At 41.3% G+C, this 24,141-nt stretch overlaps 1 protein-coding gene across 3 annotated transcripts in view; it reads left to right on the forward strand.

The window, feature by feature from the left end:
• The window catches only part of LOC134532847 (band 4.1-like protein 4), a 415,376-nt gene that overhangs the window by 2,211 nt on the left and 389,024 nt on the right, over window positions 1-24,141 (forward strand). For all 3 annotated transcript variants that reach the window (XM_063369829.1, XM_063369830.1, XM_063369831.1), the window contains exon 2: window positions 15,525-15,622. In XM_063369829.1, coding sequence (XP_063225899.1) covers window positions 15,539-15,622 — 84 coding nt within the window. In that variant the 5' untranslated portion in view covers window positions 15,525-15,538. The remainder of the gene's footprint in view (window positions 1-15,524; window positions 15,623-24,141) is intronic.

The raw sequence follows: 24,141 nt of genomic DNA on the forward strand, positions 1-24,141 counted from the left end.
GGATCCGTCGTAAACACGTCGGTTTGGAGTCAAAAGTTGAGAGAACCAGAGGCAGTGTGAAAATAAGTTGTTGAGGGGGCCCCGTGTGCCTGTCGGGGTGTTCATGAGACATGACGGTAAGTTGCCGGTTTCGTACGCTTACGGTAGAACAAGCGTTTGTGTTAAGATTCAAATTTTTTTTTACAACGAGCCGAACACGCACCGGCGTCTATAGGCTTACATCACTGATGGCTCTGATAATAGCGAAGTCTGCCGTGCATTTTGTGAATGGTGGCCGAAACATTTACGTATATGGCTGAATCGTGATGCTTGCTTCATCTCAATGAAAGGAAGAGACTTGTTTGACCATCCTGGCGCCTCAAGGACTCTTCAAGGCGTATGTTGGACCTTTTGGGTCAAGGGCATATCCAGGGGTGACAAGGGACAGCTGCCTCCATCCCATATATGAAATTTCTGAGAAATTTACTAACGGATTGATTGGTTGTTGCTACTTTAACACTTGCAAAGAAACTAATTGCAAAACAGTGTCACTGCGTCATCTGTGAAGTCATGTTCCCTATCTCATGAAAAAGGTTGAATTTCAAAAATTCCTGCCCCCTCCACACTGCTACTCCAGTTTTTGAGCTGAATACGCCGTTGCTGTGGGGGCGAGCTCTACTTGCCTTTGAACGGTGGGGTCGTGTGTTCAAAAATTGATCTGAGCTTAGGTGTGTTTTTAGAAATAGTTTATTGGCCACAAATCCTCTCGGTAATGGCGGATAAAGAAAATATTTCGCAGTATTTGAAAAAAAAGTGCCAGCATATTTAAAAAAAACCTTACTTTACTATTGACACTAACACACTGACATATGGGCCTACAGTATAGACACACACGCTCTTCAATGTAGAATTCTTCGAGAATATAAGAAAACTATTTTATTGTTTGGAACGCGTTATTTTTCGCTTATATCTACGATAGATACCAGCTCTGCATCCAGATATAGTTATGTTTTTGATGGGGCCAACAGGCACGAAATTATACAATTTTAAGGTTTTGTGTCGCTCGGTCATCTGTCAGTAAGTTGAAACGGCGTCATGGGAACCTGTAACATCCAACTGTTTTATCTTAGTGAAATAGGTGCACTGCTTTATTAGTGATATTCACCGATTCTGCAGTGAATTCCAGACTCGTAACTACCGATTTGTCAGTTAGCAGAAGTAGACTAGTTAACTGAATTCTCAGGAAAAAAAAATGTTTCGCAAATTTTTTATTTAATTATTTATAGTGGAATATAGGTATTCACAAATTAAGGCTCGGTCTTACATTTCATTCATTTTCTTGTCATTACTGTTAATGTAATTACATTAAGGGATGTTCTTGTAAGTTCATTCCAGTAGCACTCTTGCATCTGTTATTGAATCTAAAATTTTCTTACCAGATATTTTTACTAAACATTTTGGAACTGAATAAGGTCTTGTAAGTAATTATATCTTATGAACACTGGCCTGAAATTTTATAGCTTTTAGATACTATTGAGTAAGTATATCTAGAGAAAATTTGAGAGGCAACAAAAAACGCAAGAAAACTATTGTGTTGAATTTGCATGAAAGTCCCTACTCAGTAAAATATTTTCTTTGCGTTTACAAAAAGATTCCTTTGGAAACCAGATGCCGAGACATTTTTTGTAATACTACAAGAAATATATTGTACCTTTGTACAACACATGGCTATGGTTATTTGTGCATATATGAAATACGTTTTTCGAGATAATACTGAGTATTTCTTACGAAAATTGTCGCATAATTTTATAATTCAATTGATGTTCCATCCAAGTATAATTATTTTAATTTGTGGAAAAGATAATTGAATATTAAATAATTGGAATTTGTTTTGTTTTACTATGCTTATTAATGTACACAGTTAATCCTAAAAACGCACAGCTAATTTTTTTTTTTACTAAGCAATTAATCGTCAAGTAGATAGATTATCATTTTAACACTTAACACTTTGGATTTGAATCTCCCGCCCAGGTTGTGTTTGCTAGTAGTTGTGGGCCCACTTGATAGATAGTGTCACATGTCGCGCAAAACATGGTTTCAGTTTCCAATGTAAGTGATATGCCTGTCTGTAATGGTTACGACACCCGAACCCTGGTGCAGATGATCCGTCTGTGCGTCAATTGGTTCTCATGACCCTCTGACGTCATGGTAGGATTGACGGTGGGATTCACGCGTCTCATGTGCGGGACGGTTATACGAATTTGAACTTCTTGGCCTAAAACAATGTAAGGAGAAGAAACAATTATCCGATCCGTAAAAAAGAGCTCCGTTTACTTATACAATTGACTGAATTGTTTGGAGCAAGCAAGGAAAGGACGAAATTTAATTTTAATAAGTTACAATCGGTATGCGGTAAGTACTTTTTTACAGTTTTGTTTATAATTATTATTTTTTAAATAATATATGATAATCAGTTGAATATTTACTTTTTATTTCTGCGCTTTATTTGAAATTTATAATGTTAAATTTCACTTAAAAACTACCCATTATAAAACTTAAGAATAGCATTAAAATTTTAAAAAAAGTAACTATTGAAACACACTCGGGATATTAGCGGTGATCGACCTGAAAAATTGCTGTATCGGATATCGCCAAAGACAAATGCTGTTCCGCATCGCGACGCAAAAAGTTGAAGAGCGGCATTTTCAAATACCGTTTTATAAACTACGCGAGGCACAAAAACGCAACGGAGGCATTGGCCAACTTTCAACTTCTTGCGATTCGGCTTGCGTTTCCGCCTTCCATATTTTAAGTGAAGTGTTCTAAAAACTTCTTAAAGGCATATGGTTTTCTTTTTATCACGCGCATCACGTTTTCACTTATTAAACCATCTAACAGTGAAAAAAAAAGATGACGCTTTTTTTTGATCGAGCTATTAAGAACTACACACGTTATCTAGAAAAAATAACGATAAGAAGCCCGATGAAGATATTTGTGACGACAGTTTTAGATTTTGAAATTACGTGTTTTATAAACGACCGTAATTTTCTTGCGTTAGTTGCATGCTGCGTCCTTGCGCTCTTACGTTCTTTACGATATTTAAGAACCCAGCCTAAGGCATAAGGAAACTGCCCGCTCACAAGCTTCGGACTTAAGGGTAGACCAGTCTTACATCTCTTTGCGTTCTGAGTCGGCTATTTTAATAGAAACAAGGCGGCGTAATTTCCGTTGCTCGCGTTTGCCGCTCTCTTGTGTTCCGTGAGCACAGGCAAGGACGCGCCAGCCTGTAGCAAGCAGTACGTGTAATTACCGGCACGTAAAAAAACAAAAAATCTGAAAATGAAACAAGAGCAAGGCTGCGGAGACCAGCCGCGCCGGATGGCGAGAGAGAAGGAGAAGGAGAGATGTTCTCCGAGAGTACGGTTACTCGTGGCCTGCAGTCGTGTGGCGACCTCGCTCCGTCGAGCGCCGGCCATCCTTTACGCCTGGTTTATAAACTACGCAGTGCGCAAAATGTTCAGCGACCACATCATAGAGTACCTGTTTACAGGGCCGGTGCAAGGTAAATTGGCGCCCTAGGCGAAAAACCTTAATGCCCCCGCCCCCCCCCCCCCGGCCAGACACCCAAAAAAAAAAATTCCTTTTTCATCTAGTTTAAATAATCGTTAAACATATTATATCAGCTGTTATGTGTCGTGCTGCGCCGCCCCCAGCTACTTGGCGCCCTAAGCGGTTGCCTAGTTCGCCTATATGGACGCGCCGGCCCTGCCTGTTTATAATATAGGAAAGATGCTATAACGCAAGACAAGCGTTGTTCATCTTCCAACTTTCTAGCGTTTTGGCTTGCGTTTTCGAAGGTCACATTCGAAGGTGTTGAAGTGTTCCAAAAACTTAAAGACGCAGACGTCAAGTGCATAGATGCCAGCGACGTTCTGTTTACACTTGCTGAACTTCCACACAGTGGAAGAAAATATCACTTTAAAATCAAAATATTAACAATTTATTATATTTTCATGAAAAGTATGAATTATCAAAAGAAGCCTGGGGAAATAATTAGTTTTCTACTGTTTTACAATTTCATGTTGTAGGGTCGGTGACGTCTTGCGACTTGCGTGCTTGATAAGCGACCGAGACCGTGATTTTCATGCGTTGGTTGCGTGTTGCGCTGTTGCGACATTGCGTTTCCTGCGTAGTTTATAAACCCGGCCTTAGTCCCGTTCCACAGTGAGGCGAAAATAACAAATGGCATACAATTAAATAGAATTTCATAGCTAAAAAAATTAATATAACTAAAGAAAAAATGATTACGAGAACAAAACACGGTAACAATTTTTTTATATATAACTAGAGACCTGAAAAATTCGCGGATTCATTTCGTGATATGCTACATTTCAAATAAATATACCTTAGTGCTGCTTCCACCACTGGTTCACTGTTAACCTTTAGTAATGAGGGCCAATCAGAGACCCTCACTCACAGAAGAGTTGAATCACAGATACTGAGTCGAGACGACTCACAAGTCAGCAGCCAAGGATCAGGTGGCATTTTCCCGAGTGTGTAGAGTGTAGTTGAGTATCCTGGAGGTCATTGAACCCGCGAATTTTTCCGGTCTCTGTATATAACATACACAAACCACAGTATATTGATAGAACATACGATAGTCTTGTACTTGAAACAATTTAAAACGTATGTATAACGCAAGCAGACATGGCTGACTACCGCTGCGGCCAAATTGGTCGCACGGAGTAACGTAAACGGGAGTTCTGGGCTCTGCCGAGCTACAGTTCGTACGGGTCCGTGTCCGCGTGCGTGCCTTTGTAGAGATGCTCCATTCCGTGAGTGCGTCTCCGTTTACGTGATCCGCCTCCGCTCCCGTGTGATCGTGGAACGGGCGTTTACTGGAGCGAGGGAGGGACTCGGGCACACAAACATGGCCGCTTTACGCCCACAGGCGCGTGACGTCTGCATCCTCAAGCACAACACCGCTCGTTTCCTGTCATTAGTAGGGACTGGGAAAACTCGCGGGTTCAGCGACCTCCAGGATAGACTCCACGATCCTCTGTAATTCTCGGGCAGACGTCACCTTGTGAGGGCGTCTCAACTGAGTAAGTTGTGACTCGATAATTAGAGAGAGACACCTGTATTTCGCGAATTTATTTCATGTCAAGGTATTTCACAAAACACTGTAGCTTTTTCTAAGAGTCATGGCTAGAGACCTGCAAAATTCGCGTATTCATTGACCTCTAGGATAAACTCCACAGTCCTTTAAATACACGCGGAAATGACACCTGTTCATTGGCTACTGACGCGTGAGACGTCTCAACTAGGCTGTCCGTAATTCGGCACTTTCTTGGTTTAGTGTTTCCCAATGGCTCACAGTTCCCCGGATAAAATGTGGGCCAATCGCAGAAGCGGTACGAAGGTATAGTTGTTTTGATGCTAGCCTATCGCGAAATGAATCCGCGAATTTTGCATGTCTCTAGTCATGGAAAGTTGTGAGGGTGCAGCAGTACGGTGACCGCATTCTCATTGGCCCCGTCAAGAGCGGGACGACACCTCTCACCGACCTCAGCCAACAACCATAGGAACAAAGCTACAGTATTTTGTGAAATACCTTGACACGAAATGTTATCGCGAAATACAGGTGTCCCTATCGATAATCCTTTGATTAAGAGTTTCTAAGTGGCCCTCAATCCTTCCAGATTAACAGTGAACCAATACCAGAAGCAGTACAAAGCTGTAAATATCTAAATTTTAACATATGACGAGATGAGTCAACCGATTTCCCCCCCCCCCCCCCGTATCTAGTCAATTGGGACAGACTTGCAAAATTCAAGTGATTTCGTTCTACCAGGTTAATACGCGTAGTTATATGTATTGGCTTACTGTACCCTCTTATTGGTTGGTTTCTTATGAAGAATCTTCCCTTATTTGGAGTGGGTAGATGTGGTTCGGTCTCTCTACTGCTAGCTGGTCTACAGTCGAAGAGGGGATTGGCGTAACAACTGTGAACTTATTATCAAAGCATTGCTAAAGTATAGATGTTTGCAGTCTTACTGGTGACCAAAAGAATCCGCTAAAATGCTGGGTCTTTAGTAGTTATACACGTTCAGGTCGACGCATTCAGTTCATTCTCCCGATCGCTAAGGATTGGAAAATATCCGTGGGTTCAATGACCGCTAGGATATACTCCACATTCCTATGCATACTCGTTGGCTGCAGACTTGTGAGACGTCTTCAACAGTCATTTTCGGATTCGATATTTCTCTAGTCGAGGGTTCTCACAGGTACACAGTTCTCCTCATGAATTGTGAGCCAATAACAGACGTCAAAAAAAAGTAGGTATAAGTATTTCAAATTTAGCATATCACGAAATAAAACCATGAATTATTTAGGTCTCTACCGCTCGCTCGTAATCATGACAGGGTTGGAAAAAAACAGGTAAAAAAAAACCAAACAACCTGTTTTTTTGTTTAAACCAGGTTTTTTGTAGGCGTAAACCAGGTTTTTTTTTTAAATTACGTTGACATGTGGTCTTCTTTTTCTAACGTCTACTTAAGGGCCTATATGTCCATAGCCCTAAGTCCTAGCGTAGTTTACACTAGCAGCATAATTTACATGTTATTACATACAAGGTCCATGCTGTAATGGACAAGGGAGCTTGGCACTGGGTTGTGAACCACAAGCAAAGGTTTATTCAAGTCGACCTTATTTATTCCACTCTAACCAGACATTGTCATTTCACAATTATATCCGAATACAAAACTTTATTACTTATATATTTATCTTGACAACAGTAAATAGAAAACTTTAAGTTTCCGAGATAATTAGCACTAGTGCTCATAAGACAATAAACCTATATTCTCAATCACATTAAAATAAATAATTTACAATGATCGTAACACTTATGTCGACACGCGCACGTGCATGTGACACGCCACAGGGACCCAAACGTCCCGCGTGTATAACAATCTACAAACTTATTTAAACGACAATTACACGACTGAATATGCTGGGCATGAAAGATGATACAGGTTTAAGCATTGAATGCCCATTAAACCCGCCTGATTTCTTTCTAGCGAATAAACGCTTCATCTAATCCCTTGCGAACGAACATGCAACTTTATCAAGACTGAACAGGGGAATGAATCCTTATCATGTTCCCACTACAAACAATCTTCTTAATAGTTAGTCAGTTTTTTTTCCAGTATGTTCAATGAAAGCCATGCAACATCCCGCTTTCTGCCACTCATTTTTAACCAGAAGAGTTATAACATCAAATAACTGGAGTCCAGCAAATTTGCACATCTGTCTGAGACTTAACCACCGAAAGGGTATTTCCTCACAAGAAGAGGATTTCCATAGAAAGGGTGTTTCCCACTGAATGGGGATTTACAGTACAGACGTGAATTTCCTACAGAATATGAACTAACCATTTAATAATTTTGATTTTAGAGAATATTTAGCTTGATATAATTTACAACTTATTTATATAATTTAAATAAGATTATCTTGATTAGTATATAATTTTTGTTCCTGTAAATCACAATAAAAATTAACTAGCAAAGTTTTGCTGTTATTATAGTGGGTTTATACTTTACATTTAAAAAATTAAAATGAACAATTTAAAAATATATATTAAAAATCATTTGGTTTTTTTTTAATCCACGCTTTAAACCATGGTTTAAACCATTGTGGTTTAAATCAGCTAATCCGAGGATCAGGAACATGCAAGATTCGGGTAATTATTTTGCAATCAATATACTAGAATGCAAACTGTTGTGTATTTTAGCAGCCCCAATCATTGGTCCGTGGGTTATTTGACAAGTCGTAAAGTATTAAACGCCAACAACCAGTTTTAAAAATTAAACAAAAAAATGTTTGAGCCAATTGTAAGTAACCAGGACAGAGGGTGCAATGTGGCAGCAGCCAATCAAAAAATTAGGCACATAGTCTTGATTAAGATATATATATATATAATATGTGAAATCGTTAACATATTTGTTACATCGTTTAATCATTAAAATGAGTCTTTAAGGCCCCTTAAAACTCAGGCTCGAAACAATGGCAGTTGAATGTTGCCTTCGACTGCCGACTGTTTCCGCGCTCGAACAGCGCAACAGAAACACACATGTAGATGCCGGAGAGTGGAATGCGGCGTACGGCAAATGGAGCTCCAAACTGGTTTGACAGCTGGATATTACATCCGTTATCCCGTAGCTGCGTTCTGCTCCGAGCATTGCCATTGATCCTGCTATTGAGATCCCAGGGCTGCCAACAAATAGCGGCCATTTAAAGTGTTTTTTTTTTACGCTCTTATCACTTCACCTCTGTTCATAATTTACGTTTCTGAGTGGGACGTACACGTATATAAACATACTCGGCGATACTTTGGGTGTATACGATATTTATACATAAAGTCGTCTTGCAGATTTTATGTCGCCTGTGAGTTCAAAACCCGCCAGTTACACTCTACAGCCTAAAATTAAGATACATACCCTAACACTTATACAACGACTAAAAAGTATCATATATGGTGTTAATTTGGTGGTGACATTTAACATGCGTAAGCAAATTTCAATTTTTTTAGTTTGGTAAATATGTATATTTCAGTGCTAATTTACCAGCAAGTAGCACTAAATAAAATTAATTTATCTTTTTATGTTCACTGAAACAGTACAGTTTGGACATTGTTTACGCATGTCTTAACACCATAGGCGTGCTGTCAACAAGCATGTTTTCATTTTTATTTTTATTTTAGGCGTAGTCTTTGCAAAACACGGTATTTCAAAGCGAAACTTCTTAACAACCGGTAGGGTAAGTCAAGGCGATAACTCATATGAGCGTAACACAAAGTGAGTGGAGCACTCGATGGCGGGGAGGGGGAATAACGGATAAAAGTATGGTCAGCCAACTGCAAAACTCTGCAGGATTTTCGTCGCCGTGTTTGTCACAATGGTGAACCACCAGTTTGAACCAACATTGAGTACTTTATTATTTTTAATTTTATCTTTAAAGAAAATTTATGAATACATTGTTTTATCGTTTAGTCGGATTATTAAAGTGCGAAATTTCTTTTTCTAGCGCGTGTGCTCCGTTTTTCTCTCTCTATCATATCCGCGTGTACGCCGTCGAAACATGTTGGTCAGGAGCGTACGCAGAATATCGTTTCGGTTATTTGGTGGGGGAAAAAAAAGGGAGGTAGGATGATAAAACCACTTGCCTGCTGTTTTGCCTCCAGTTACTTTCCTTTTGTCGGTGGGAATAATGGATTTTTTTTTTAAAGGATTTCTTGAAAGGGGGATATGTCTCCCCTCCCCCCGCCTTATTTTTTTTTGTTTACGCTTCAGATGTTGGTCGAATCTTTCTAAGGTGGCCACTTTAACGCAATTAAAAGGTAGAACACGTTTGAGTTCTCAAGGTCGGCAGCGGGATCGTGCCTGGAGCATAATTAATGAGAGAAGAAAATTGGCAGCAGAGCGGCGTGCCCCCGGGGGTCCAGGATGAATGGTTCTTTGCGCTGCAGCCTGCCCTCTCTCGCACCTATCCCCTCCTCATCTCCTCCCACTCCGCCAATGGCCCGCACCCGCTCACGGTCGAGATCAAATACTGGTTGTTTCATCACGCTATCGCCCCGCGCACGCACGCGATCCTATCTTTTCAATCCCCCGCCGGTCCTCCTGGCCGCGGCTGCCATAGCGACCTTTGATCCCCTCCCGCCGCGCCAAAATGGCGTCCGCGCGCCTCTCGCTCGCCTGACGGCCACTTGGCGGCAGCACCGGCTGCCGGGCGCGCGCGCTCTCTGGCACGAAGTAACGCGGGGTGAGTCATACGGCCCGTCTCTCTTACTGGCTACACAGCACACAGCAAACACTAGGAGCCGATAGCAGATCAGCACAATGGTATAAGTATTTCGAATTTAGCTTGCCATACGAATCCACGTATTGTTCTAGCTTTACTAATGGGTAGAGACCGGAAAAATTCGCGTATTCATTTGACGATATGATAGAATCCAAACAACTATACCTTTATTTTGCTCCTCTGAGTGGCTCACAGTTTATCTGAAGGACTTTGAGCCAATGAAAAACCTTCAACCAAAAAAGTATCGACTCGCAAGCGTCCCAGTTGACAGGTGTCACGAGTCATTAGCCAATGAGCGGGTGGCATTTGCCCGAGTGTGTAGGGGATTGTGGATTCTATCCTAGAGGTCATCCAAAGCGCGAATTTTTCCGGTCTCTACTAATGGGCAGAGGCAGTTGTGCTCCGCGGGGCACTTGGTAGCTTGTTAGACTTCGAAACAATGTGCTCATGTTCGCAAACTTTCTTTCATGGCTGTGGTTAGAAATCGGTTAAAAAAAAAAATCGCTGTTTCATTTTGCGATGGGCTGAAATTATTCAAAAACCTTCGCGTTGGTTCTCCTGTTGGCTGACATTTTAACTGGGTTACACTGGGTTAACCAAAGCAGTATCGAATAACAGACTACCCAGTTTAGAAGTCTTACATGTGAACAGCCAATGAACAGATGACATTTGACTATGTTGTCTGTCCTGTAGGTCATAGAACACGCGAATTTGTCCGTCTCTATTTATAGGTAAGCCCAATTTTCACTAAAAATTCTGAACGCTCATTAGACTGCAATATTGTATTTCCGCACCAGCGGTTTTTTTCTATGTAATTGGCAGCCGTCTGCAAGAGAAACCATTGCCCTATTTGACAAGGCCATTCGTTTGCTTTCATACCGAATGGATGTGATTTGTGTACCAAAAGTAAACATGTACCTAAAGGAAGCTCAACCATTCACGAAATACAGACGATGCTTCAGAAATCTATTCGCGAACAATACATTCCCCTAATTATAGGTGAATGATAGGAGCTGAAATAAAATTCGCAAAAATACTAATACCCCATTTCTTTGTGCTGCCTCTGCTATTGGCTCATAGTTTGTATGGAGGACTCTGGGCCAATGAGAAAAGCTTAATCCAAGAAGTGTTGAATCACAGGCGTATTTGGGCAGCCAGTGAACAGGTCACATTGGCTCTTTGTAGATTATAGCAAGTTTTTTAAGTTGAGTTTTATCCTGAACGTTTTGTATTTCTTGATTCTTCGAAAGTTTTTGTTTGGGATAACCAGTTAGTGACTTCCTTGCACACACGAGAGCACTGTTGAGTTTCTTACTCTTTTTAGCAGGTTTTGTAGTGAGAGGGTGGTTTATGTCTCTTTATGTATTCATCTTACCACCATGCTTCCTTTTGAACTTTTTTTTAATGATTGGATCGTCATTACTTGAACACGCCCTAGTACCCCTCGAACCATTGGTAATCATTTAGACATCATTTGCGCGAATCTCATGCAGATCAACAAAAGACAGAGATGACCTAAAAAAAAGCGGCAGTCAGTGGGTGGTTCACAATTTCTCTGTGGAATATAGCTTGGTTATCGAAAATTCCGCAAAATAATAGATACGGTCTCTAAATATATTTCTAGAATGTATCTTTGTTACTAATTATATTTCCAAAATTTAAATAGAGACAAACTTTAATAACAAATAAATTACACCACCTTAGCAAAAAAAAATATTTAAATAACATTTAAATGTACTTAGATACTACACAGACTTAATCGCTGAAAAAATAGGCAACATTTCTGAAGGCAAAACGTTAAACAGGTAGATAAAAACACTATAGATGACGAGTAACAAGGATCTAATAAAAACCAGTGTTGGAAAGAAAAGCATGGCGTAATGTTTCGTTTGATCTGTAGTTAGGCTACCTTATAAAGTTAATAGCTGTGACAGAAACGGTCAACGATCTCTCATCACTACCCACTAGATTGCTGCAAACTTGCTTCTCGCTGCGTTTTTTTTGTGCAGTTTATCGGCAAGTCTGGGTAACTGTTCGCTTGAAGAAAAAAATGTTTCAACGATATGATTAAGAGGAAAATGATCGTTCCTAGAATATTCCAGTAATCTCGAGCGATTTTTCATCTTTGAATAAGCCGCCCATTACGTAAGGGGGATTAAAAGTAATTGCGTAATATCGGTCTTTAACGCACGTGGGTATGTATTATTTGAGGCATTTAAAAATGAAAAAGGGACTTTCTGTGGGGCTAGTACAAAACTTTCAATTATTTAAATAAAATTGCAATTCGGTTTTTAATTATTTTTAAGTTGATGATAAACAATTATCATTAGTAAGACCGGATTCATTTCACCATAGGCTAGATTCAAAACATGTTTACCTTCATACTGCTTCTCTGATTGGATCCATGTTTGGCTTGAAGACTCTGAGCCAATGAAATCCCTCAACAAAAGAAATATAATCACTGGCAAACCGGTTGACACGTCTTACATGATAGTAGTCAATGAGCATATATAATTTGTCCGAGATTTTAGAGGATTGTGGAGTCTATCCTAGAGGTCATCGAAGTCATCGAAATTTTTCCTAGTACCTACGAATTATTATGAAGGATGTTTAGGGGCCATGCATATTTCGCGAAAAAGATTCCGAGACTAGTTAAAAGTTGAAACACTGTAGAATCGCACGTGTTCCGTGATTGGGTGTGTTTCTATTAGGTACATATGTTGAATGTGACAACACCAATCACAGCAATTCGGTGCGGAAGCAAACGCGTCCTGAGTGGCTCAGTCAGATAAGTAGGGACCGGAAAAATTCGCGGATTCAATGACCTCTAGGATAGCCTCCATTATCCTCTGCATTTCTCAAGTAAACACGCGTGTTCATTGGGTACTAAATTGTGAGGCGTCTCCACTGGGTATCTTGTGATTCGACGTTTCTTTGGTCGATAGTCTCTCATTGGCCCAGAGAGCTCCAGTTAAACCGCTAGCCAATAGCAGAACCAGCAGAATTGTACACATGTTTGAATTTCAGCCTATTATGAAATGAATCCGCGAATTTTTCCGGTCTCTACAGATAAAGCAACGAATTCTCTCGCAGACGGCCGCCGATACCAAGGAAGAACCAGCTGGTGCGGGTATACCTTGTTTGCAGTCTAATAGGCGTTCAGATTTTTTTTTTTACGCGAAAAATACCTGCCCCTAAGGATGTTCTTTGAAGGAAGAAACCGTCAATGTCATCTGCTTGTATATATATCCTCCACATGTTGCACCGCCCACGAAAGTTAAGATAAAGGGAAGTGTGTCCTGGAAGCCATGCTTGTGGCCGCCGAAAGGAAGCGCGGGGGAGCGGCGCTCGGGCACGCCTGTCACGTGACCCGCGGACAATGGCCGGCAGGTCCTAGCCGCTGCACGCGCCGCGCCCCGCGCTCCCTCCGGCGCGTGTTCGCCTCGGAGCGGCAGGAGGGGACAGCCGCCTCTCTGTCAGGTCCACGGTGCCACGCAGTCACTAGCGCCTTTGAATATATATACTGTATAGAAGTCGCCAGCCCAGGTTAACATTTCTAATACGGTTTTGAGGTAGTTGGTTAATTCACCGCCGCAATCGCCACCATCTCTAGGGAATCGACTTGTGGTGGTCCCTAGCGGACAAGTGTCGAACTCTTCAAACACCCCTTCCCCCTCCCGTTGAACGACCTTGAGCTGCAGTGAATGATCGGTGGGGGGTGCGGGGAATGACAGCGGGCGACAGTGCTGCACTCTAACGTGTAAATAATAACAACTAAGATGATACAGGGCGTTACCGCAGCGCACTGCAGCGGTGAAGTTCCCAAACTGCTCATCATACGCTTCTGAAAAACGTAGAGTAAATCCTATCCACTCGCGACTTCTATACAGTATATATATTCAAATCTAGCGCGCAGGGGGTCTCTGTAACACCCCCCCCCCCCCCCCCCCCCGCGAAATAACCTGATCGCTAGGGACCGGAAAAATTCGCGGATTCAATGACCTCTAGGATAGCCTCCGTTATCCTCTGCATTTCTCAAGTAAACACGCGTGTTCGTTGGGTACTAAATTTATTGTGAGGCGTCTCCACTACTGGGTAGCTTGTGATTCGACGCTTCTTTGGTCGATAGTCTCTCATTGGCCCAGAGAGCTCCAGTTGAACTGCGAGCCAATAGCGGGAACCAGCAGAATTGTACACATGTTTGAATTTCAGCCTATCACGAAATGAATCCGCGAATTTTTTCCGGTCTCTACTGATCGCTCAAAAATAGGTATGCGATAGTTTCCTTGTAATTGGCAGGCCGTCTACCAAGAAGAGCCATTTCCCTGTTCGGCCAGGGTCATTAGAGGCGCTTTTGATCGCACACTGGATGGCTGTGATCGGTGTGCCGGCAGTAGACATGATGTATCTGGAATAATCACAGCCAATCACGAGACGCAGATCGCTAAATGTGAACGTGATATGGGATATGCGAGGGTGTTTATGTGCCAAAGCACAAAAAAGGTTCAAACTCAAAGACATTTATTGACATGGTCCACTCGATTAGCTTAAATTAGACATTTACACATTTACATGTGTTAGTAAGAATTATGCATTATCAATTTGTTGCCATAGATATAGACCGGAAAATTTCGTGGAATCAATTCGCGATAGGCTAAAATAAAACCAGTTTAGTTGGAGGACTCTGAGGCAATGAAGACCCGTTTTACTGGCATCCTAGTTGACAGTTCTGACAAGTCAGTAGCCAATGAGCAGGTAGTATTTGTCCGAGTTTGTAGAGGATTGTGGTGTCCATCCCAGAGCTCATCGAAATCGTGAATTTTTCCTGTCTCTAGCCATATACAATTAAAATGTTTTAACGGAAAGCACGGAATAACTCTCCGTTAAATTGCATGAGTCTGACTATCTACAACTCTGCTTAAAACACAGCTCAGAAATAATCTCAAAATAACTAGTATTGAAATTATTGATCGCCATCTTTATTCTTTAACTCAGATGCTACCGTGGCGTGTATTTAGCAACCGTGGAGACATACTGTGCTGTTTCGTAGTCCGAGTAATTTTCCTATCTCACCATTTCCGTGATGCAACACCCAAAATATGGTGATTGGCCACGCCTGGTGATTTAAAAACCTGCAAAATTAGCGTTATTGTTTGGCGACAGTCTAGAACGAAAATGTTTTGTGCGCTTGAACGTCCCTGGCCATTGGATCACCACCTATTTATAGACAAATTCGTCGATTCTTTTCGTAATAGGCTGAAACTTAAATCCGTATACCAATGTGCTGGATCTGCTATTGGCTCACAGTTCACGCGGAAGCAAAGAAACCTTCGACCAGAGATACGTCCAATCAGAGACTAACCGGCGAAGATGAACCAATTAACTGGTGAAGGTAGTCAGATTTATACTTGGGGCAGGAGAAAACGGTAAAATAGATTCACGCCATTACAATGGAGTTCGGGAACAGTTTTCATTAGTGAACTAACATCTTTTGACTTATGAAGGATGATGTTATTTTGGTCAGGTACACTTATTTAAAGTCCTTGAATTAATTTTAAATTGGGTAATCTCATAAAAAAATTACAAATATTATTTTTGAAAAGTAGCAAGTGTTGTTCCAATTTGGAAATGTTGGCCGCCGGCGTGAGTTGTGACCCTGGGTGTTGTTGTTGTTGTTGGCGCAGGCGCAGCGGACGCGATGCGGTGCTTCTGCAGAAAGATCCGCGCCTTCCACGTCAAGGTGGTACTCCTGGACGAACAGGAGCTCATACAGGAAGTGCAGGTGAGCCTCCCGCCACCCCCCCCCCCCCCAACCACCGCGACGCGCGCGCGCTCTGAAGGCGTAGTCAACCATCTCGCTGGCTTTTGAAGTGCTGAGGGGGGCTACAATTTTTATTGAAGGTTACTAAAATTCCGATTGCATGAGGGGAATATTTAGGTACGTGGTGGAGGGAACGGTTAAAAGAGAAGAGTGCGTGAGCGACGACGCCACTCCCAACGCATTCGCTAGCGGTCGAATGGGAAGCCGGTAAAGGAGGGGGAATAGGTACGTTGCATAGCATGCTATATGCTAGTTGTAACGGCTGGAAGGGTATGCGGCAGGGGAGAGGTAGAAATGACGCAGCAGTGATGCTACGGATTTCTCGTAACGTTGCTTGTGTTTTGTCTACTCCTCAGTTTTCTCAACGACTAACTATTCTCAATTATTATCTCTTGTTCAATAAAAAATACTAATAATTTATATATATAGATACCTAATAAGCAAGAAGCTTCACTTCTGCCGCGCATGGACTCCACGCCATTTTTTTTAACAACACATCATTGAATTGTTACCTCAAATATGGATCTAACTTACAAAATCACACTGTTTCAATTAAAAATCCGTTTTCATTTATACGCCAACTTTTCAACACACGCAAAAAAAATTTCTTATGTAGGAAGTTGGAGGCCTGAGCACATCAGTGGCATTTAAACCTTGGTGCAAATGAAATTTTTATACGACCACGTTATTAGTACAAGGCATGAAAAATGGTGTTTGAAGGTTAAAACAATTAAATAATTATCTTAATTGGCATATGATATGAAAATCGTTCTAAGTTATTCAATGGTGGATACATTGAGTTAAAAAGAGTCGGTTTATTTTCGCTTCATGAAAATGGAGCAAATATTTAATCGATACTTTTGTAATATTGGAGACCATAAATATGTTATGTACATTAAGTTTTTAAAATGTTCCAGAAGTTTATGGAAGTTTCCAAAATATTTTCAGAAGAAATAACCTGTAGGCTGTATCAAAAGGTATTTTTCAATAATTGTTACTAATTTAAACGCCCAGTTACGAAAATACGGAGTGTTATGTTTTTTTGTTACGAAAACAGAGAAACTTAAGGACGTCTCAAAATCAGCGTTTCGTACTTCAAATCTCGTTCATGTATCTCTTATAATAATCAGGTCTATCTTTTTAAATAAACATGAGTGCTGAAACGTATTTTAATTTTTAATTGTTTAATATTTTGTAACCTGTGTAATTTTAATATTAGCTAGGTACTTGAATGAATTATCTCGTTACTGTATGGAATTTGTGTTAATTATTTTGTAGAGTCTAGTATCTTACGTCAACTTCAAAGCGTTTGTTTAGCTCGTTTTGAATTGTATGCATAAAAGTGATTACTAATGGTTGTGCCTGGAAGTTGGCAACACTGTTAAAGCTTACTTTTTCCTTAAGATACATATATTAAAAAAAATATTAACAACACACTCACACTTTTGACGATTGTTTAACATTAGTTTTAGCAGCAATTTGTATTAAAAATACGCGTATCCATACAACCCCAGTGCCTTGCTTGTCCTATTTTCCCGAGGACACAGAAACGAGTTGTCTCCACAAACTTTGTTTTGGCTGGCCTGTAGCGAGCTAAACTCGAGGGCTTCCACCAACTCAAGCAGGGCTTTCATAAAGTGCTCAATTAGCAAATAACCAACTGCGCGGAAGCTCCTTTTCACCTGGCGCTCCCCCGCGCGGCCGGGGCGGTTTGTTAACCCTTCATTAGCACCCCCTCTCCCCCTGGCCCCCCCCCCACCCGTCGCATCACCCACCTCATCGCGCCGCGCAGCCCTACGCCGTCAAGCATCGCGGGGAATGTGCGGACTTTCCAACGGAGAATGATCCTCAAACAAACCACCCGATAGGTATCATTTGGGCCGAGGACTTCTCGCGGAAAGATTCCCAGACCAGCTGTGTGTGTTAAGACCCGGTAGCATCGTCTGTCTTTCGTGGTTGACTGAAGTTTATTCCAGGTACACGTCTACTTGTCAGCACACCGATCACAGCCATCCAGTGCGTAAGCAAACGCGTCCTGAATGGCCCGGCCAAACAAGGCAATGACTTCTCTTGCCAGATAAAAGGAAACAATCGCTAGCACGGGCATACTTTATTGCAGTAGTATGACGAGCAATATGGATTTAATCCGTCGCGGACGAGTTCCATAATTTCTCCAATCCTCAGCCATTTTTTCGTCCTCGTGAAATTTACTCATCGCCTCATATAAAACATGCAACACGATTGATGGTTAACCTATGCAACGAGTATGACATCAAGTCGGCAGTTAACCTGCAAAACCTGGCTTGTAGGGCGACCGGACAGGCAGCTCAGTTGTTGTTAACCGCTTCCACTGGAATTCGAACCGATGTTCTCGAATATCATCAGTATATTTCCTCCCGCGTTGTTTTTTGAAATTTTCCTCAGCACAGCATATTCCCGACCACAACCCCGCCTATTTATTCGACTCGAAACACATCTCAAATCAACTTGACATCATTTATTTGCATCGTAATCAAAACCTAATCAAGAGACCTAATGTCCAGTTTCACAAGCACTGTTTTCCGACTTTAGGCCTGCACCTCCACCACCCTTCCCGAATGCGCGCCCTTAAGTGTGGATTGGCAGTCGGCTTACAGGACAGTTTGAAACTTCCAGAGCAAGTAAATTTGAGACTAAACTGTCATGGGAATACTCCCATCTTTGATCGGGAAGGTGTTAAGAGCCTTAGCCCCCCCCCCCTGCCTCGCTCAGCTAACCAGACAGTTGGCTGTGTCCTTCAGCCCTTAGACCTTGTCAGCACTGCCGGCGCCTACCCAGATCTCCCACATCACGCGAGCAGAGGCAGCGGGCGGCGACCCGCGGTCCGTGGTTCGATGCCCCGCTGTGCAGTCGGACCACGAGGCCCGCAGTTCAGTGACGTCAGCACGCAGCACCTCGCCCTGTGACGCGGTGTTGCCAGATCAAGGCTCCCGCCTGCCTGGACACACGTATAGTGTGCGGAGTGTCAGGAAACAAAAAACACGCGATTAAAACTGTTTGAGATATCCAAGTGAGACTGTTTACGGAAAAAAAAAAAAAAAACGTTTTAAGGACACATTGAGGGCGGATGAGTAGATCCTTTACCGTATTGTTTTTTTTTTTTAAGTATTTTTTTAAAAGAGCGATAATTGCTAGAACGCGTGTTTTCAGAATACGTTTTAGGTATGAAACCCCCCTGACACAGATTCTTGATAGCATTCAAGGGACTCGCAACACCTTTATCTTCGCCATTTATGACATTGCGGTTACCGTTCAATTATCATAGTTGGCGTGTGCGCCCGTCACGCTCAGAGGCGATACCGCAACTACGAGCACCAGGAGAGCGTCTCACTTATCATTCCGCCTCACTTACACAAATACACACAACCTAGACAAGGCACAAGTCGGAGCCGCGAACAAATTGAGGATGTTGTTCGCAGTTCCATGTGACCGGGTCTTCACAGAAACCAGGCTGGGCTCCGACTTCCCAGTTCTGTGTTCCGTCCGTAAAAACGCTAAAATACGCACACCGAAGGAAGAAGATTGAATTTCGTTGCAGAGTTGGCGGTGTTTTGAACGTTTCTCAACGCTTCGAAGTGAATTTTATTAGTTTGAATGTTCAAAAGCGTGTAAATTCCGCACTCGCAAAATAATTTACGAAGACATCTGTCAAATTATTTTAGATCCCCATATAAATTGTAACTAGTGTTTTTACACTGTTAGGAATTACAGTTGATTTACGGGGTTTTCAACGAAGAATTTAATTTAAATAAACGACGACTTCTTCCTAATTTCAAATAACTGAATCTTTGAAGAAACTACGCTGTATTACGAGTATGTTTGGTTCTTAGCGAAAGTGGACAAAATAAGAGATGTTCTTAGTGTAGGCTTAACCAGTTTTTGAATGTTTTGTTGAAATACAAAGAATATTCTTTTGGATTCATGTTCAAAGTGAGCTAACTCAGTATACGTAAAGTTATGAAGATAGCCGGGAATTTACTAAGATCCTTGAATAATTTAATCTTTCTTCGTAGGTTGAAGATGAACATTTTTATCAGTGTACATACTAGATTATTTTTTAACAGCGTAGCTCCGGTGGGCCCACCGCGTGAAATTGCATTCGCAAACTGGTTTCGCGATACGCCGCCTTTTCTCGACACCGTAATTTCCCTCCGCCCCCTCGACCACCCTCCTCGAACATGAGCAGGAAAAATGTTGTGTTTGCAGAAAATTATTCTGGTTGGATTCGCGTGCCTAAAATGCAGCCTGTTGGTTACTTTCATTTTTCATCCCGAGACTTTTTTTTTTAAATTCCTGTATTCCCACTTTACCACGACGTCAGACCATCTTTCGTAATCAGGAGCGTGCGAGCAAGTTAAACCAACATGGCGACGAGGTGAACAGCCTGACTGCAGGGCAGACAAGGTGCGGTGATTGCGCGGTGGCTCGTTATCGCCTCCCGCAGCACGGAGGCGAAGCGACGAGCCAACAACCAGTCCGGGACCCGAAAATCGAACCGGGTACATTTTTTTTTTGCTTAGCCTTCAATAGCTGTAAACACTGAGTCAACGGACCATGCCCGCAGAGAGCATGACCATAAAACTCGGCAGTGGGAAATTTTGGGCTTTAGGTTGGACGGCTTGTTTGCCACTGTAACTGTACAAATAAAAAAATAATAAAAGTTATGAGTGTTACACATAGAGATCAGAATGGAAAAATCGTCCTGAAAAATATAACCCCATTTGTTTCCAAAAAATTAGTCTCTTTTTCCATTGCCAACATAGATTTATATAATTTATGATAATTAGATAGCTACACGTTACACAAAGATTAATTTTCTGCAAATTGGTAGGTACTGTTTAAAAAACACTTTTTTATTCACATTAGTTGGTAAAGGGTATCTTGCGTCCTACCCACGTTACATTTAGTCGAATTACGTATAGTATGAATATGCATAATACATTAATAATATTTTAGCATATATCTATTAAAATATGCATATTTATAAAACTTACATGGATATGCTAAGCATAAAATTAAATATGCAAGAATTCATATAAATGTATTCGCTGATCTTGATTTTGCAAGACTTCAGTTGGTTTTCTCCGTGTGCTCCTGGTTATTCCAGACAGTATTGATTGGTTTTCTCAGTATGTTTCCGCTGATTTAGCTATGCTGGAAATCCCAAATAACTAAAAATGGTCATACAGGTTTTTTCAATTGAGACTTCTTAAGCTTAAAACTTTGACAAATATAATCATAACATAATTCATCGTTTCAATGAAAGGTGGTGGTATTCATGTGCCATTTATCAGCCTTTGTATGTTTGGACCACGCCAAGGCTCTTTCTCAAAAATGCTTTGAGCTGTTCGGTGTTGGTATCACAGCGTGTCTTACCCCGGCGTGGTGGCCATGCTGTGTCCGAGCGGCTGATGGCTGGTTTGCTCCGCGTGGAGCGGGTCGGGGGACGGGGCAAAGCTAGGCTCCGTCTGTGGTGGTACATTTTCATACAAATTAAGTTAATATATAAATACAAGAAGTAAAAATGTGTGTGCAGGCATGATAACGTATGGTGTGCCTACGTGCAAAGCCGTGAAATAAACACACATGTAATTATAATTATGTATACACATGGACGTGCGTAGGACTTTAGAAGTGCCAGATTAAGCAGCAACTTGCCTTAATCCCCGCAATTACACCCACGCTCTTTGATATAAGTATTTGTGCAAATGTTTCCTTGCATCGCCTGCAATCAAATTTTTAAACAAGCTAATCAATCTTTTTTTTTTTGCCACAATTTATTTATTGAAGTATGTACACACACACATACACACACATACACACACATACACACACACACACACACACATATATATATAATTTGGGCTTTATACACCTCGTCATCAGAGGAGTCATTGAAACTGACACATAAGAAAAACGTACTATTGTTTGTGCGTTTGCATAGACTCGAAAGGGCGATTAATTAAACTTTAGCTGTCTGGCGATAGCATGGGAATGAATAAGAAAGAAAATATTAACGCGTCAGTGGAAATTAATAGAGGTCTTGAAGTGAATGCGACTCGAACGCAAGTCGAGGATGTATTGAACCCGGCTGTCCTGTCTGCTGTCGTCGCTCCGTAATTGATAACGTTCGCTGAGGCTGTGAAAACGGAGTTTCTCGCGCGACCCGACGGCGCTGCCCGGGAACTGACTCCTGTGTCGCGCAGCGGGCAGCCGCGGCGGGGAAGTGAGTGCCGCGGGCTCTCAGGGGCGGGTAACGGCTCGATGGCGCGAGAACACACGCCGCTCAGGAGGAGGAGCAGAGCGGGGCGGGGTGAGCTTCATGTGGTGTTCGTAAAGTGACGCCAGCGGGGCACGAGGTGCACGACTCGCGTGCTGCCACAGTCGATCAGTGGGTTCGAGTGATCGATAGTTGCCTTTTTTTTTCTCTCGTGCGAAACTTGACTTCTTCAGTTTAGTTTTGTATATGAGTCAGTAGTATATAAATGTATTTCCTACACCAGGCTTCAGGCCGTGGAGCAATGGAGCCGACCGCCATCTTAGATTGTGATAACACGGCGGCCATTTTGGATGACCTTGACCCCGGCGGCCATCTTGGATCCGCCATTTTGTTTTCTCGAACTTTTCGCCATTTTGTTTTCTAGAAATTTCCGCCATTTTGAATTCCACCATTTGGTTTTCTAGAACCTTCCACCAACTAGGAATCGAATGCCCCACTCCATAATTTTGCAATTTCGTTACGGCTGCCATCTTCAAAATCTGTAAATTTATAGTAGAAAATCTGAAAATTTTTAAAATGTATAAAAAATTAGGTAATTAATTAAATAATAATAATATTAATAACAAATGAACTTAAATCCTTGGTTATAACCCAGTGAGGGCAAACAAAAAATGATGACTGATCCTTCCTCCACAGAACCTCCCACCACTAATGCCAAGATATATACATCAGCTAGTATGATGTCATGTACACCATCTTGTTTTCATCTGCTGGAGACCACCATCTTGTTTTTGTCTACTAGATTGTGTTACTACCATATTAGTTTAAGTTTAACCCACTAGAGTGCAGTAATAAATTTATTATTTTACTGCAGCACCCGCCATCTTGAAATTTGGGTGCCATCTTGGAAATTCGTAATTATTTAGCTAGAAACTGGGAAAAATTCCAATATTCATGATATAAATATGAAATTAATTTACTGATTTGATCAGTTCCTGTCCTTGGTTCGATCTTTGAGCAATGCAAAAAAAAAGAATTTTATGTAAAACATAATAATTTCAATAAATATGGTGGAAAGTCCTAAAAGCAGCTTAATTTCCTCATTTACCAGCCTCTATTAAGCCGATATTACCGCCATCTTGGAAACTTGTATTTATTGATTTATAAATCGGAAAAATTCCAAAATTCATCATAAATTTCACTTATTAAAATAATGATGGGTGCGATAGATTTCTGTCCTTGGTTTGATTCTCGGCCAGTAATAAGGATAACTGAAGCTCAAAATAAATTTTATATTCTGTTTCCCATTACCTTTGTTGGAGTTTTTATTAATCATTCACTCTACGAAAAACAACTCTAGACGAAATACCTGTCCGACGAATTAAATATGTGACATGCTGCCTAACAAGGAAGTCAATTTTTTTTCGATGTATGAAATACATTCCAAACAGTTCATGTAAAATGCTATACGTATTAGACCAAGTGTCTTCGGACGAGATCAGGGCATGGCCAATGTCAGATGTATAGAGCAAACATTTCCGAACCACAATATCTTCTTCATCGATAGCTAATAATATAACATATTTCAAGCAGTCAAGATAAGGTCTTCGAACTGTCAGACCTAAAGTATCATAAAATAAAGTTCAATCAATTAGACAAATGGAATATGTTTTACGCTTACTAAAGAACCAAGAATCCCTGAAAATTGTTCTATAAAGACCAAGGGCTTTGGAACCAGTACATATTCAGAGTCACTACAGATTTTACTACGCACATTTAACGAAACGACACGCACATTCAACAAAATAAGAACACACACAGTACACACACCGAACACACAGTACACACACTGAACGCACAGTACACACAGTTCACATACTAGTATACACTAATCTCTTGTGTTGTTGACAAGCGCTACGTGCGTTAGAAGAAAAACGTCACACTTGAATAATACACTTGAACATTTCAGCTAAACAATAAATTACACTATTAAATTTAAAAAATCACACTAACACTATTGGAAATGTCCATACAAATTTTCACAATTATAATTTAATTTTCAAAGAGAAAAACGTTTTTTTTTTTTTTTTCCAGTTTAACGAAAAATCAGCTTCACTAAGACTTGCCCGAGTGTGAGGGATGGAGCGCTCAATATTCCCCTCTCACCGTCTCTGCCATCTAACGCCCCACTCATGATGAGCGTTGCGCTTTTCGTTACTCT

The sequence above is a fragment of the Bacillus rossius genome, chromosome 6 (assembly GCF_032445375.1).
Source record: "Bacillus rossius redtenbacheri isolate Brsri chromosome 6, Brsri_v3, whole genome shotgun sequence".
In the NCBI taxonomy this organism is placed as follows: domain Eukaryota; kingdom Metazoa; phylum Arthropoda; class Insecta; order Phasmatodea; family Bacillidae; genus Bacillus; species Bacillus rossius.